Source organism: Dermacentor albipictus, chromosome 3, assembly GCF_038994185.2.
Source record: "Dermacentor albipictus isolate Rhodes 1998 colony chromosome 3, USDA_Dalb.pri_finalv2, whole genome shotgun sequence".
NCBI classification, from domain to species: domain Eukaryota; kingdom Metazoa; phylum Arthropoda; class Arachnida; order Ixodida; family Ixodidae; genus Dermacentor; species Dermacentor albipictus.
The window spans coordinates 138,331,145-138,347,523 of NC_091823.1; the positions used below are offsets into that span (position 1 = coordinate 138,331,145).

Genomic DNA, 16,379 nt, shown 5'->3' on the forward strand with positions numbered 1-16,379 from the left:
GCTACACAAAGCCGCAGGTGAAAGCATTGGATTTAGTCAATTTTTACAAGAACAAATGCTAGGCAAAAAAATTTTCAGATGCATATCCTCAAGAAAGTTTCTGTCAAAATTATTTTGCCTAACAAAAGCACTCGTGGGTTCTGTGGCTGACAGGTTGCCCAAGCCATGTAGCACAGTGCTTGCTTTAAAAGGACACGAAAAAGAAAATTTATTTGAGCTTTATTAAATCATTCTTCTACAACACCGATAAAACAACTCCCACCATGAGAATTGGCTTGATAAGCCAGATAACTTGCAAAAACGAAAACTGGTGTCGCCACCACCACCTTATAGTTCCTGCACCAGCTCGCTGTGATATGGAATTTGACGGTGTCTGTTCGGGTCTAGCTAATGTTCTACTGGCCAATATTGATGAATTCTGTTGTAAAGGTGTCAAAGAATATACTTAGTTGAAGTATGACTCCACACTGATGTGCGGGCACTGCATAAAACTTGAAAAATGAAAGTTAAATCTTCATTTTCTCATCTAATAATCCGCTTATTGCCACAATGTTCATGAATACAGTTCTGAAAGATTGTTTTATCAGTCTAAAATGATTTACTGTTTCACTTTAGTATTTCTGTAATGGACCTTCAGCAACAAAATGTGTGTTAGTATTCCACAGGTATTCTCAGCGGGGGCAAAAGCACCAGCAGCATGGTCAATGATTCTGTACCAACTGATAACTTGAAGGATATCCTGTGCCACTAGGGTTGGGCCAACGTGGCTCTGTGTTAATCACCACAAGTGTATTATGCAAAACTTAATGGCCCAGAAATTGGTAATTCAGGAGGGAGTTGAATTAGCTATTTTTTTTTCTTTATCATGGACTTCTCACATTACACTTTCTCACAACGCATTCACTTTAAAGTAACTGTGGAGAATAAGGTGGTTTGGTATTCAGACATGCCTTCTGTGTGTAAACAGTGTTAGATGAGCAATACAAAGATACACCATAGATGCGGACTGGCAACATGAAGGGGTTTGAGGGCAGCTACAAATATACATCCTTGTAGTCGTACCTATAGCACCATGTTCAATTTGTCACACATGCATATGGCATCCATCACAACTGCATGCCTAGAAACGGACAAGGGCAACACACTCAATTCCCTTTTAGTCTAAGAAGCACTACAATTTTTAGGCAACGAAATTGAAATCTGGCTTGTACCCATAAGTACTGCAATACAGTTGTGCAACGTGTTCCTCTTGTGTGGAAAAAGGGCTGCATATGTTTTCTTTGAGCACAAGGGGGAGTGGTATCAGTTAGAGCCCCTCCATCCACGTGCCACTGCCGCTTTCTTAAGTAGCGACAACCTTTGTTGTGCGCCGCCTTTTCCCCTCACACCAAATCCGGTTCCAGCATTTCCAGTTTAAAAGTTTCCGGTTCCGGCGTTACCGCTTCCTGAAGTTGTGCTGCGGGAATTTCCGCTTTGACTGCCGAGGGTGAGACGCCAACGCGTGCTTAGCAGAGCTGTGGGAGTCGCCATGAGAAGAATGCAAAGGCGACAAGCTGTTGTATTCCGCTGAAGTAGTAATTCGTGGTCGCTGTTTTCTAAATGTACGAAAAACGGCAGTGGTCTCCAAGCGCCCAGGCACTACATTCCACTGTACGTTGTCTCTCGTGGCACAACCCGTCGCAGGTTGACGCGAAACAGCGAACACGATCAGATCGCTCATTGCAATAGGCGGTGGTACTTGGATGGAATCGCATTCACAGTTTAAACCGCAGCTGGTGCAATTAAAGCCTCTCCATCGACGCGAAAGTAAACAACGTTAAGAAAAACATAGCGTTACTTCCACTCAGAACAGGAAGCTGCAGCTACAGAAATTCCGCTTGACACCGGAAGCTAAGGGGGTGAGTGGCAGAGGAGCGTGGAGGAAGAGGGTAGGTTGGCGGTACTTAACCTGGTCGGCGGAAACGTGTATGGAGGGGCTTTAGTATCAGTTAATGGCTGTTTTCACATATATGTTTTGTCGTGTGTATTAGCAATCACCATTTTCCTTATCTGAGTGAGGTCATTTTTTAGAAAGTTTGAAAGTTTATAGAACATGTTGCTCATGGTTGTTGTAGTTTTCTTCCTAACTATCCATTCATTGCACTGTGCACCCATGTCTTGGGCAACTAGCTGTTTGAAGGTCAGTGTGCTATCGATGGGTCTAATGGTAATCTCTAGTGCCCTCTCATTTGCTTGTTGCAATACTGAAGATTTTTGTATATTTTGTCACTTGTTTATTTTCACTGTACTTTAGTTTCACTACATCTTGAATGTGTTGTGATAGTTTTTCTTTTGCAATGAAAGATATGGTGGACAGTTGCCAACACTAATGTGATAGTAGGAATGCTTGCTGTATTTATCACGATTGTTTCATTTCACTGGGGCACTAATGGTCATTAGCAGCAGATGCTAGCTGCCCTTAAGTACAATGTTTTTATGTTGCATAGTATTGTTCATGATCCATTGAATGCACTGCACGCACATGTTGTGGACAACTGCCTGTTTGAAGAAATTGTCTGCATATTCAGTGGGTCTAATGTGAACATCTCTACTACTGACTTAGCTTCACTACATCTTGAATGTGTTGTGATAGTTTTTATTTTGCCGTGACAGATGTGGTGGGCAGTTGCCGGCACTAATGTGATAGTACGAATGCTTGCTGTATTTACCACATGGTTGTTTCATTTCGTCTGAGGCACTAGTGGCCGTTAGCAGCAGATGTCATGTGGCCTTATGTGTAATATTTTTATGTTGCATAGTTTTGTCCATAATCATCCATTGAATGCACTGCAGACCCATGTTCTTGACAACTGCCTGTTTGAAGGAATGATCTGCATATTCAGTGTGTCTAATGTGAACAGCTCTAGTACTGCCTCTGTATTTGTGAGTTAGATTTTGTATTGTGTGTCATTTTGTTTTCACTGTGCTTTAGTTTCACTACATCGTGAATGCGTTGATAGTTTTCCTTTTGCAGTGAGAGATATGGTGGGCAGTGGCCGGCACTAATATGATAGTACGAATGCTTGCTGTATTTACCACATGGTTGTTTCATTTTGTCTAGCGCAGTAATGGCCATTAGCAGCAGATGCCATTTGGCCTTAAGTGCAATATTTTTACGTTGCATAGTTATGTTCATACTAATCCATTGAATGCACTGCACACCCATGTTCTGGACAACTGCCTGTTTGAAGGAATGACCTGAATATTCAGTGAGTTTTATGTGAACGTCTCTAGTACTGACTGTATATTTATCAGTTAGATTTTATATTGTATGTTGCTTGTTTTCACTGTACTTTAGTGGGATTGCACATTGAATGTGTTGTGATGTATTTTATTTTGCTATGAGAGATCTAATGGGCAGTTACCAGCCCCCAGTCTGTGTGTTAGTACAAATATTTATTATGCTTATCACAGCATCTCATAAGGCTATAGTTTTGTGAGGATTAACTCATGCCTGACTTTTTTATGAGAAACATGTCAGAACTAATAAACAATCCCTCATGCTTAGGATCCATGCAATCATCTTTGTAATCTTTCAATTGTCTTCGAAATATTTCCACATCAGGCCCAAGAAACTCCAGAACGGGCTTGAAAAATTACTCTCGGAAAGAACCGAGAAAACCTGATGAACTTGGTAAAAAAATACTCCGAGATCAGCTCCAACAAACCACAGAATGGGCTTGAAAAATTACTCTGAGGAAGAGCTACGAAACCTTGATAACGAGGTAAGAAAATACCCCGACATCAGTACCAACAAACTAGAAAATAGGCCTAAAATTAACTCCCAGGAATAGCCTAGAAAACTGGATGAATGAGGTAAAAAAATACACCCACATCAGACCCAAGAAACTAGCGAATGGGCTTGAAAAATAACTCTCAGGAATAGCCTCTAGAACTTCGTGATGGCAGTAAAAATATAGTACCACTATCGTCCCTAAAAACCTTCCCACAGATTAAAAAATTACTCTCGTTTCTACATACAAAAACCTTGGTCAGCATGGTAAACTACCGGACTATTCTGTAACGAAGTTTGCTCTTCGTCTTGTGAGAGCAAGATATGACGGCCTTACCTTGTATGCCTGGGCCTAATACTCCAATTTAGAGCAAACGGAAAGAGAAAAGAGTAATAAAATATGACAAGGAGCGAAAGAAGGAATACATATAAGATGGTGTCGCAAATAACCTAAGCCAAGATGTTCAACGAAAAAAGAAGTATTCGAGAACGCAGTATTATATAAAATTATTAGACCTAAGGTGTTTCGATGTGAGTCCTATGACGACCGGACGCCGAAGTATACAACCATGTGTGGCAGCGCTGTTTTCTAAATATTTTTTTAAAGACTTTGGATAAAGGTAGCCGCAGAACCACATATACAGTAACCACATAACGTACTGGTTTCTTTGAGGCTTTGAGCTTAGTCCGGTGGCATTCAAATGCCCAAAGCACCCCATGCAGCTATTGCAGCTGTGCAATCAAACATTGCGAGCAAATCAGCATTTTTCGAGTGTCCCCTACCAATGCCTGCTAGCGCAGAAGGCAGCGTCTTGCGCTTGATGTCGCCGAACCTTGGGTTATCTGATTTCATCGCTTCACGCGAATGGTGTAGAACTTTGTAGAAGGCATGCGGGTCCCGACTATTAGTCTGGAAAATTTGATGACTACTGTATAAAAGCCGACGCGCTTGACCCGCTGATCAGATTTTCGACGATCGCCGAGCGTGTTCGCCGCTATCGTTGTGCTATAAGTGTGGCCTGTTTTTCTCGCACGGGTTCGCCCAATAAAAGTTAGTTTTGACGCTCACAGTATTGCCACTGTGTTCTTTGACGTCACGACCACGTGACATCTGATGGAGATGCTTTGCGTTCATGTACCGTGGTTTTGATTTTCACAGGTGGGAAGTTGTTTTCACGCCCGCCTTTATTTGCCTTTACCTTTTCATTTCTGCCCTTCAATTAGAAAGAAAAGATGCTTCTCTCCAGCCCTTGCTTTACTATAATAATTTTTGGCTTAACTTTGTTGTTGCAGCATTTGTAGAGGTGAAGTTAGGTGTGCGGGATATGCAATGAAGTTCACGACAATTAGTGATAAAGCAACAGACTAGTGAGTTACGGTTTTCCTAGAATGGTGTGTATTCCTGCTATAGCGTTCCGCATTCTTGCATATCGGTTCACGGAGAAGTAGCGTCAATAGATTCTTTTTAGCAAGCTGCCACATGCCTACGTGTCCGTGTTTTGTTATAGGTGTCAACGACACTGAGCTGGCGAGTATCTCTGCAGGCTTCCAACAGGCTAAAACATTCATAGGGAGAGTTTAGGCACTTCATAATTAATATGGTGCTAGTGTTACACACTTGAACCTCGTGAATACGGGGCTCACACTTAACAGGATAAGGCCTACAAACCTGCAGGCCCGCGGGAGCTGAGACGAATACCCGCATACGCGCTCACATGCCAATATGGCGTTTCGCTGATAGAGGCAACAGTTCCTCGTCTATGCGAGATCTTGTGGAAAAACCCGCGTTTTGAAGTCGATAGCAAAGAAAATATCAGCCTTAATAGGGCCAAGAAGTTGTTTTTAGGTAGCAAGATGACAACATATCGTAGTCCCGAATGCCACGGTCACGCTTCATCTGATGACACCCACTGCGTGGCTAGAGGCAGATTAGTACAGAGTTGTAAGCCCGGAGGCGCCATGCAAAGAGCTAGGAGGGCACCTGTGGGCTTACCATGCTTACACTAGGCCGGATAAGGAAAATGTGTGAATCTGGAGCCTTGTTGCTAAGGCCAGTGAAATACGCTAGAGGAATAGTGCATTTTCAATGTTTTCCCTAGCGGGGCAAGGCGACTATATTGACAGAGCACAGCTGAAAGGACTTTCTATGTTGGCCAGAGCAGCAGAAACTGCGACGACGTCAGGTATTGCGCTTGAACGGCGTTCAACTCTAGCTGCAGCTGCGTATGTGGCGGCTCCGCACAGGAGCGCAGCCTAATTTTCAGAGTGATCTGCGTCGGTGGCTCGTTCCGTTGTGCATGCTATGTGTTCTTGGAATTTATTAGCATTAGTAGCCCTAGCTTTCCTTCTTCGATCACCTGTTGGTCATTCTGTATACCGGTGAGCTCTGCTGTGGCCCAGAAAAACTGCAGAACATTTTCACAAACCTCACGTCTATGAATACTAATGTGTGGATGAAATTACACTTTCAGAACAAAGCGGATTCAGTTCTATGGACGGTAAGTCAATGGGTTTGTTTCATTCGTCCAACATTTGCTGTTGTATTTAATCATTCACTCATGCATACTTTTTTACATTTCTTCGGTCATTGATTTCGTCTTCAAAAACGTTTTGGTTATTGCATCAGACGACGAGTGAGAATTTAACCCACCCCGCCGAAATAATTGTAAAGAAACTGCGCAAAGCAAGACTTCAACAAATTACAAAAAAAGGATGCCAAAACACAAGGCGCCGAGGCCTCCGTGCTTCCCTGTTCTTGACTGCTGTATCTTTGTGTCCACCTGTAACTGAATTATCACAAACGGTTATATCACACATTTTCTTCTTCGTTCTCTTAACTGGCATCTACGAGCGCACACACGCATCTGTGATGTAAGCGAGGTCAATAAATATGTCAGTGATGAAAGTATGCGACTTGAAATTGCGCACTTCAACAGTCCTGGTAAGTCGTTCAATAATAGAACAGTACACTCAAATTGGTGGAATTGTCACAATATTCTACGTCGATGTTACGTAACAAAACTCTCTGACAGGCATCGTTGAATCAGATATATTCAATGATTTATTCTTTATTGGGTTATCCCATATACGTGTGATGGCAGGCGAAGGGAAAAAATCATTCAGTGATGGCTTGAGGGAGCCCTTCGCGACCACGCTGCCAAAGAGAGCCGCAGACGCACACGCATTTTGTTCACATTGTCGTACACTTTCCGAAAACCATCATATTAGACACAGACTTGTCATGCACTTTGACACCACCTGAAATTAAACACATCACTAGTTACTGCTCTACACTTTGGTTAGCGTGATAGGTGTATACGTCATGAAGAGCACATGCAAAGGCGCGATGAGATTAATATGGTCATGGAAACTAAAGTTTGGAGAAGGTAACTGTGGTCTTTGTGTAAAGACTATTTTCGCTCTATTTTTACAGATGAAATGTCCATGATGTCCAGTGGAGTCGGTAAGCTGTTTCTGCACGCGTACGTGAAAGTACGCAGTTACGCAGTCATCCCACTGCCTTTCTCCCGTCAGAAGTGGCTGCTGCTCAAACCATAACTTTGTCGCTGCTGTAAAATTGATATTTAAAGCGAAGTTTTTATTGCAAACCTTTCTTGCCGAGTTGTAGGCACTCTAGATACGTATTTGGCCTCAAACACGGAACACGTTTACTAGGCTAGAGCCATCTAAAGATTGTGCTGGGAAGAAGCAGGTAACGAGCTCATTGACCGTGTCAACAAAGAGTTTCATAAAATAATTACTAGAGAGAAGTGTGCTGCTAGGGTGCACACAAGCTAAAAGCCGGGTGATTCAGCCATCATACCATTGCTGCTTATTACATGGATTTGCCTACACTTCTTCCTTTAGACTTCAGTAGGCTTTATGACTTTGCACACTCATTATTTCGAACTAAGCACGGTTGCATAAAAATTTAGGTGAATAATAATGAGATTGCCTGGAGGTAGGATTCGAACAGAGGATAGCTAAGACACAAGCATGTTACGGAAACAATTATGTAACGGACGCATACGTCGAAAATGTGCATAAGAAAAATTTTGAGGACGCTTAAGCTTTGGCTTTAAGAGCGGATCACGATAGCATTCAAAGACCCCTGACTGCTCCTCACACTTTCCGGCAACTACATCCTATGTAACCGTAATGTTTGCTCAGAAACGCTGCCGGTGAACGCTATGCACGAATGCGAGCTTTAAGGTTATCGACGGCCCGCTGCCACGGATGCGAGCGCCATCTAGATGGTGGTGTTGCAAGGAACTTACTGGGGCGCGCCGCTCTATGAATGGTAGAAACGGTGGAAAAGGGGCCTGTGTCATGTTTTCGTGTAAACGAATTACATGTGCTACTATGTTCAAGTACAATTCGACGCTACGATATGTGCAGGTAGTGTGTAGTTCGAACTTTATTATTGTTCTGAGGCATTTTACTTTGAGAGTTAGAGTTAGTTCAGTAACGCATCCGCGCTAGGCGGACGGCCTGCGTGGTTCGGAATGATTTTTCCGCTCGCGAAACGGTCGGCTCCGGCGCCGCATACCGGATGCCGACACCGTATGTATTGCAATACGGATGGGCTGTTGGCGCAGGAGAGCCTGACCCCGCTGGAAAGTACTGGAGGGGATGGTCCATTATGGCGTCTATCTTGTTTCGCTACAATACATATATACACGGCGGTTACCAGGTATCTTGGACCAAGATTTTAAGTGTATATATATATATATATATATATATATATATATATATATATATATATATATATATATATATATATATATATATATATATAAATACACATGTATACTCTGTACTACAAGTAAATCTTTGTGTGCAACCTCCAGCCTCTCTCTAGTTCGCTGCAAACAAAATCACAGCTTCGGATAACATGCTGCCCTTTAATGTACACATGCACACATGTTTCATGAGCCAGTAACCAATAATGCTTCGCTTTATATACATGTCAATCGGAATTGAACTGGAAAATATTTTTTCGGCCCTAAAACATAGCTCTGTCTGGTAATCTGTGTGCGATTTTGCCAGGCTGAGTTTCCAATAGTGCCACAAAAAGAGTTTAGCTAACTTCAATGGTAAAAGCCCACCCAGAAATAACATAACGTGATTTGTCTCACGAAATCACAGAAGACACAATACCACCGCAGATAAGAGCCAGCGATGTGGTTCATTGTAGCTGTGCCATGTCACACTCATGTATCGACTTGATGAGCTGCTTGGCTTCTTGTGTGAAGCGAAGTTTACGCTGTATAAGCCACCACGAAGCCAATATCCTGTACGGTCACGCCATGCGCAACGCTGTAGGGAGGAGGACCGCACAACTTTCGACAGAATGTTCCAGCCAGCAACACTATTGCCGTTAAGACACTTCTACGTTTGTTCGCAATGAATGATTGGACAGAGTGCTTAGGACTGTATGTAATAATCAGACTAGACGAGAATTAATTAGGCCAACATTTAGTAAATAACATAGTTGTCGCTGTTCTGGCAGGTATGTCCTACAGTCTCCACCAACACTAACAATTGTTCTCTGATCTTCGGGTGGGTGCTCCTGGCGTGCTTTTTTTTCGTGGCTAGTCGAATGACGAGCACAAGGAGAAGATCAAAAGGCGCCACTTTAGCTCGCAGTTTCCTGTGATAGGCCCAGGCCGGTTCAACGGACTACGCGAATGTCAAATTCAGACATTATTTTGCTATTTTTGATTATTTTTGATTATTTTGACTGGACGGTATTCAAATGTAGCTGCAGCTGCGTATGTGGCCGCTCTGCGTAGAAGCGGAGCCTAATTCTGAGAGTGATCTGCGTTGGTGGCTCGTTCCGTTGTGCATGCTATGTGTTCTTGGAGCTCAGTTTGCATTGAAGTGATAGGCAGCACGAAGGTCACTTCGCTCGTTGCTGCGGGCGCGTTTCCTCAGGCCAGCGTTCTTACAGCGAGTGCCCGCGGTCATCGAATGGGATGTCTTCGTGTTTGCTGCACGGGCTGACTCCATCCTTGGTAATTTAGTTAGCAAACGAATACGTAGAACTTGATACGGCCAGTAGGAGTACTATCCTTACTTCGTATGGCTGTCTGCTAGTTTGTTATCGTAATCAATGCGTCGCTTTTCGGCTGAAACTGCGACTTTTTGCAAAGCGGCAGAGCTTACATGTATGTAGTACATAAACATTAGTGCACCGCCATGTGAAAATGGCACTATTCAGCAAAAGTACAAAAGCGGTTCTATTGAGATTGTTACTGGCCTTCTAAAGATGACGATTCTCTCTTCTTTACTAGGTCGTAAGGCAGGCTGATGCACGTCTGATGTATGGCTGATTGAGAACTCTACTTATCTGCCGCCATGGAAATTAGTACCGATGTCAACCGTAAAGCGAAGTGACTCGCAAAAGGTGTTCAACTGAGTCTCAATTGATGGGTCGCTATTTTCATTGGTTATACCTTGTCCCGGGTCGTCAATCAACTCTTACGCAGTACCACAGGCCGTGGCCCTCAGCCCATGCGCGGCCCGTCACCTATCTACGCCATTACGTAGTCTGCGTCAAATGCCAGTACAACGGAATTTTTCCCCATGCTCGTTCTGACGATGTTTTCAAGGCCAAAACGCCGGAGCACTGATGGCTGCGGGCCGCCTTGTCAAGACTATCCCAGAGAAAGAAACCCACACGTTTTCGTCACGGAAGCTTGCAGATACTATTGAGCTGGATGGAATCGAACGTGAAAGCTCAACTCCCCTGCTGTGGTTATGATTGGCTCTTACATTTGTCTGTGGGGTGCCATCATGCTGTAAACTCTAAGGCTACTCGCCGAAGCGGGACTTAGATGAGGGCAGCCAATTCGGATCTGGAAATCTTTGAGGTAAGTGTGAGTGTCGATGTGTTTTTGAATTGTCACAAAGACAAGGTAAATGCGGCCAGTTGCTGTTTGCCAGCTCAAACCACTACAGACACCGCATGGGAGCTTTGAAAAACTGTCCAAATGGCCGCATCAGCAATCTCTGTTGTCGGAACAGCACACAAGAGTTCTGGGAGTGGTGATGGGCCTCTATAGTTAATGTTTCCTCTTCTGTGAAGAAAAGTGTTCCTCCACTTACGGCCCATGTCAACAGGAGCCGGCATTCACCCCCTCATCACTTTTCCTACACTTTTCCAGAGAAGACAGTCCATGTCTTCTCTGGTACTTGTAGCGGAACATACTGAGGCCCCTCACATGATTATTTTCATAGTTGTCACCGCCGCACTCAGCGCCAAGGCAACCTGTCTCATACTTCTCTGTGACTGGCATTGAATTCTCTTCCTCAATATTTTGTTAGGGCGAGCAGCGTCTACAGACTGAGGACGACGACTAGGGTTAAGCCCTGGCGTGTTCCACCTTTGAAAGACCAGTGGAGAATATGGCAGAGAACTTGGGCCATTTCTGCAGGAGAGTGGCCGCTCCGATCTCAGAGACCAGATAGTGTGTCGTTGTGATGTAGAGCATGCCATTTACCCCCTACCCTCCCCCAAACCCAAGAAAAAAAAACGAGAAACGAAATAAAATACCATGAAATATGGCTTAAATATGTTAGCCATACTGAAGAAATGTTAGCAGGAAGATTCGGAGGAATGATCAAAAATTCAGTCGCGCAATTATTGACTAAGCTGTGATGTCCTAATTATAGCGCACCAGCTCGTGTCCATAATTAATTTCTCGGAATAGGTTCATGACCACGGCGGGCTCATTCACTGCGAATGGGATGTTGCGTCAACAATGCTGTCTCACCTTTGGGCATAAGGCTTCAGGATATGGAAACACACATCATTGTATAACGCAATGACGCAACAGTGCAGGTGATTCAGGACTATTCTGCCAGAAATATTATTTCAACCTTCTCTTCTTGTGTGGAACAGGTGTATAAGACCTCTCTTTTGTTTGGAGCTTGCAGTTATGGAGACGAGGCCCATAGCGATCACTTTAAAGGATCGTTGTCCCAAATTCTTTAATTCTCGACCCACCTGTGCGTTACCCATTCAGCATTTCTCAGCAGGATTTTCTTGTTGTAGCGTTATAAAGCATGGGGTTTCTTTGTTTTCGAGCGGATGACTATCTTTCTGTAGCTCGAAAACGTGGCTATGAAATTAATGTTATTTCCAGACAGAGTAATGCTGCATTACACAAATAGCGAGTCACCTAACAAATCAATGTTCTCATTCTGTCTTTGTTATTTCTCTTTTTACAGATGTTTCACTTATGGAAGGAAGCAGCAGTAAGTGGTCCAGTATTTTATATAAAACATATTGTGACGGAGGCAAGATGTAGACGAAGGAAACATTTAGAAAGCATACAAAAAGGTAGGGGAAGGGACGATGTCTGATCCGGCCCACGAGCTAGCGGCCTCATCGTGTCTTCATCGCTTTTTCCTAACCACGCGTCCTTCTATGTATCAATCGCCCCGTAACATCACCCTGCCATGGCGGAAGCGCCGTCCTGGCGCATCCGATGAAGGTAAGGAGCTACAAGGGCAATAGGGCTTCAGCCGGGAAGCGTGAACAACCTCATGTGGTATTGAGGAAGTTGAAAAAGCAGAGCCCAGGTTTCTACTCTCGTAATTCCCATCACCGATTTGGCGCACCTTCTTTTAGGGCCAGGTGTAACGTGGGAGGAACTTCCGCATAGGCCAACCCGGCGGCATGGCGGCCATTGGAATAATAGAGAGCCACGCATGAAGTGCATACTTCCTTATCGGCTGTCGTAACGGGATTTTGGGGAATCTTGAGTATCACAGAGTTGGTTGTCGGCAAGTTTATGAGCTGCACGGGCTCGACCAACGACGTCACTGGCGTCGTCAGTAGGCGAGTGAGGAGCCGACGGGAAGAGAGTCTCGAATAGCCATGTAGGATTTCGAAAAAAACAGCAATTAGAACGGGGAGTATCCAGCGGTACCATGCCATGACGAATTGTACGCGACGGTAACAAATGGTAACGTGCTGTCCTATTCACAATGATAAGGTGAAACATACATGGTCAGTATATCAGTTAGAGTTCGGTTTAGTTGCTCGGTCAGTCCATTCGTACATGTATGATAACCAGCGGTGAGCTGATGTTCAGTGGAGCAGGCACGAAGAAGGTCATCTACCACTCGGTACAGGAAATACCTCCCGCGATCGGTGAGGAACTACCGAGAGGAGCCATGATGTAGAATTACGTCGTGGAGGAGAAAGTCAGCGACGTTGCTGGAACAGCGTCTCGGCAATACCCGATGATTGGGAAACGCGTGGCGTAAACTGTCATGACCGCAACACATATATTTCCCGAGATGGATGTCGGGAAACAGCCTAGAAGGTCAGGGCCCACGCGGAAGAATGGCTCTGCAAGGTTATCAATCGGTTGTAGCTGGCGTGCTGCAAGCGCTGAAGGACTCTTGCGCCATTGGCAGCCTTCACAAGCAGCGACGTAGCGGTGCGCAGAGCAGCACATGCCAGGCCAGAAAAACCGATGATGGATGCGGGCGTACGCATGCGTGACACCTAGGTGACCGGCTGTTGGTACGTCGTGAAGCTGGCGGATGCTGGAGCGTAGATGGCGACGTAGAAGCAAGCAGAAGAAAGCAGAAGCTCTGGGACATCTGAGCTGATATTACGGCCCTACATAACGTTGTCGTGTACCTCAAACAGGCGAACAGAATTGTCTGGTGATAGGGTGATGAGACAGTCGATGATGAGCCGCAAAGACGCGTCACGTCGTTCGGTGGGGATTCCCAAAGAAGGATGGACAGTACGCAGGCGTCTGAGTCAGGATCATTAAGGTCAGGAAGATCGAGAGGGTGGCGTGACAAGGAATCTGCGCCTTGGTGTAGGCGTGGGGATTTCTAGTGCACAGCAAACGAGTATTCTTGTAGCCACAGTGCCTAGTGGCCGAGTCGTCTAGACGGATCCTTGGGCGACGGGATTCAGCAGAGGGCATGATGGTCTGTAATAACAGGAAAACTTCGGCCAAACAAGTTAATTCTAAATTTTCTGACAGGCCACACTAAACAGGCACTCGCGTTCAATGACGGAAAAGTTTTGTTCGTATAATGAAAGAACGTGATTCGCGTAAGCGGTGTCTCGTTCCTCACAATATTGTTTTTGCCAAAGACAGCCGCAGTTACATGACGACTGGTATCAGTGCGCAATTATGCAGCTGATGCGGGGTCAGAATGGGCCAGTATTGGTAGTGTATTTAGTAGACGGATGAGGGCAGCCAATGAAGCTGCTTGTTCGGATCTCCACACAAGAGCAACGTCCTTTTTCAAAACTTGGTTGAGAGAGCGAGCTATGTCCGCGAAATTCCACACAAAGCGACGAAAGTAGGAATATAATCCTACGAAAGTGCGGACGTCTTTGGCTGAGCATGGCACGGGAAATTGTTGCACTGCTCGCACTTTGTCGAGGTCTGGTTGAACGCCGGCAGCACTGACAAGGTGATCGAGCATAATTATTTGGCGTCACCCGAAATGGCACCTGGCTGAGTTCAGCTGAAGAATGGCTCTACGTAAGATGGCAAGAACGGCCAATAAACGGTTGAGGTGGCTGTAAAACGTAGGCGAGTCGACAATGACATCCTCTAAGTAGCAGAGACACATGGACCACTTGTATCGCCACCGCAGAGAGTCCATCATACGTGCTAAAGTTGCTGGGACATTGAACAGTGCGAACGACATCTCCATGAAATGGTACAGGTCATCTGACGCAATAAATCCAGTTTCTCGTTGTCCATAGGGTCGACTAAAATCTGCTAATAGCCGGACCGAAGGTCGATTGACGAAAAATGTTGGGCTCAATAATGGCTATTGAAGGAGTCATCCATGCAAAGTAAATGGTAGACGTCTTTTTGTGTTACTTTGTTCAAACTCCGATAATCAACGCAGAAACGCCCACTGCCGTCGTTCTTTTTCATAACAACGACATGGGATCCCCACGGTCTTAAGTAAGGTTCGATGACGTATGTTGTGATCATTTTGTCAACCTCATTCTGAAAGGCGACGTTTGGGATTGGATACGCGATCTGGATGCCGTCATATCGGATTTGCGTCACCAGTGTTTATTCAATGAGTCAGGACAGATGTTTGGCCTAGAGAGCAACCATCAAAATCAAAGACGTACCGATGGGATGCTAGAACGTGGTAGAGATCTTGAGCTTGCGTATGGTTCAGATCGGGAGCATTCTTCTTGGTAATGTCGTCGAGAGATGAATGAGCGAAGGTAGCGGTGCAAGAAGGCCGCGAAACATCTGCATCCAAAGCGGCAATTTCGCAGCGATGAAGCGCGGAAATTTTGGCCAGCGACCTGCGTTGCGGGATAACCTTAGTCGAAAGGCTGACGTTGAGAAGGGGAACGACAAGTGTGTTCTCAGCGACGCAAGCAATTGTGTGGGCAAGGGCGACATAGCGGGCTGACAGAACGTAGACGATCGGAGTCAAGACGTGTTCGCCGCCGGGAATATGATCTTAAGACCTCAAAGCAACGTATGCACCAGCTTCAGGTAGCAATCAAACGTGATGGCAAGAGCATAGGCGTGGTGGTATGTCGGCTGAAATATGGGGAAGATGGGGCAGATCAAGCTTAAGAGCAGTGGTCATAATGTCAATTTGGGTAGAATGACTGGACAAAAAGTGTAAGCCGAGGATTGGGCCATGGGGGCACTTCTGAATGACAACAAATTGGGCTGAAGTGGAATGACGAGCGATGCAGACGCGAGTGGTGCATATGCCAAGAACGGCAGCAGTCTCTCCATCAGTGACGGGGAAAACGCGAGAGGTGGAACGCGTTGGCACTTTATGAAGGCGATGATGAAGATCTGCACTGATTACAGAAATGTGCGCCCCATTGTCGACGAGCGCCGAAATAGTGATGTCATCGACATCAAAATCTCAAGCTTCAGCTTGTCGGCAGCGTTTCAAGAGGATGGCTGTGCTTCGGCGTGGTCTTTCTAAGACGACGACGTCACCGCCGTGTTGAAAAGACGGGCAAACGCGTGGCTGATGCTCCAGGTTTTAGCCTGCTCAAAGCGCCGGCAATACTTTGTAATTGCGTCAACTATAGAGAAGTTTTTGCGCAGTAAAAGCTTGATAGCCTCGTCGGCGATTCCTTTCGAGCTATACGCAAGCTTGTTGCCCTCCCGCATCCTTGCATCGGCCTTTCGCCATGGTGATGACACGTCTTCAATGTACGAGACGTAAGATTATGTAGACCTCTACGCACGTGACGTGAGAATCCTTTACACAGCGATCTTCTCGGCAACAGCCTCCTCAAACAAATACCGTAGGTTTTCTTCGCAGGTGTCCCCGCTCCCTATCTCTCTCAGATTCGCGGTTATCGAACGAGAGAGAGAGAGAGAGACAGATAGAGGATGGACAGGAAAGGCAGGGAGGTCAGCCAGACGAGCACCCAGTTTGCTACCATACACTGGCGATGGGGAAAGGGGAATCGAAAGAGGAATAACATGGGGAGTGGAAGCACTGAGTGCCTTTAGGGAGAATGCACGGGGGCATTATATACGGTTGCTTAAGCCGGCGAACTTCAAGTAGTGTACTAGTGCACGAATCGCTTTTCGTGTCAGTGACGGGTGTG

The 16,379-nt window shown here is 45.4% G+C and overlaps 1 protein-coding gene across 1 annotated transcript in view; it reads left to right on the forward strand.

Moving 5' to 3' along the window:
* Positions 1-6,248: 6,248 nt before the first annotated feature.
* LOC139057938 (uncharacterized) overlaps positions 6,249-16,379 on the forward strand; it is a 113,386-nt gene continuing 103,255 nt past the window's right edge. Inside the window, exons 1-3 of the mRNA XM_070536745.1 lie at positions 6,249-6,270; positions 7,206-7,235; positions 12,008-12,034. Of these exons, the coding sequence (XP_070392846.1) occupies positions 6,264-6,270; positions 7,206-7,235; positions 12,008-12,034 (64 nt within the window). The 5' untranslated portion in view covers positions 6,249-6,263. The remainder of the gene's footprint in view (positions 6,271-7,205; positions 7,236-12,007; positions 12,035-16,379) is intronic.